The 517-nt window shown below is 27.7% G+C and overlaps 1 protein-coding gene across 1 annotated transcript; it reads right to left on the bottom strand.

Annotated features, from left to right (window-relative positions):
• On the bottom strand, positions 1-517 carry VICG_02246 (uncharacterized protein; the record flags this gene model as incomplete). The annotated part of the gene is made up of 1 exon (XM_007605628.1): positions 1-517. A coding segment is annotated over one exon (517 nt), but the record flags the coding sequence as incomplete, so codon positions are not given.

The following is a 517-nucleotide window of genomic DNA, read 5'->3' as shown; positions in this document are numbered from 1 at the left end:
AGTAATATAGGTGATAGTAAGGTAAGGAAGGTAATATGAGAGATAGTAAGGTAATATAGGTGATATGAATAATAATAAGGTAAGGAAGGTAATATGAATAATAATAAGGTAATATGAGTAATATGAGTAATAGTAAGGTAATAAGAGTAATATAGGTGATATGAGAGATAGTAAGGTAATAAGGTGATATAGGTGATATGAGTAATAGTAAGGTAATAAGAGTAATATAGGTGATATAGGTGATATGAATAATAATAAGGTAAGGAAGGTAATATGAGAGATAGTAAGGTAAGGAAGGTAATATGAGTAGGAATAAGGTAATAAGAGTAATAAGAGTAATAATAAGGTAATAAGAGTAATATAGGTGATATGAGTAATAGTAAGGTAAGGAAGGTGATATGAGTAATAGTAAGGTAAGGAAGGTAATATGAATAATAATAAGGTAATAAGAGTAATATAGGTGATAGTAAGGTAAGGAAGGAATATGAGTAATAAATAAGGTAATATAGGTGATATG

The sequence above is a fragment of the Vittaforma corneae genome (assembly GCF_000231115.1).
Source record: "Vittaforma corneae ATCC 50505 unplaced genomic scaffold supercont1.214, whole genome shotgun sequence".
NCBI lineage: Eukaryota > Fungi > Microsporidia > Nosematidae > Vittaforma > Vittaforma corneae.
This window is presented reverse-complemented; position numbering and strand designations above follow the sequence as displayed.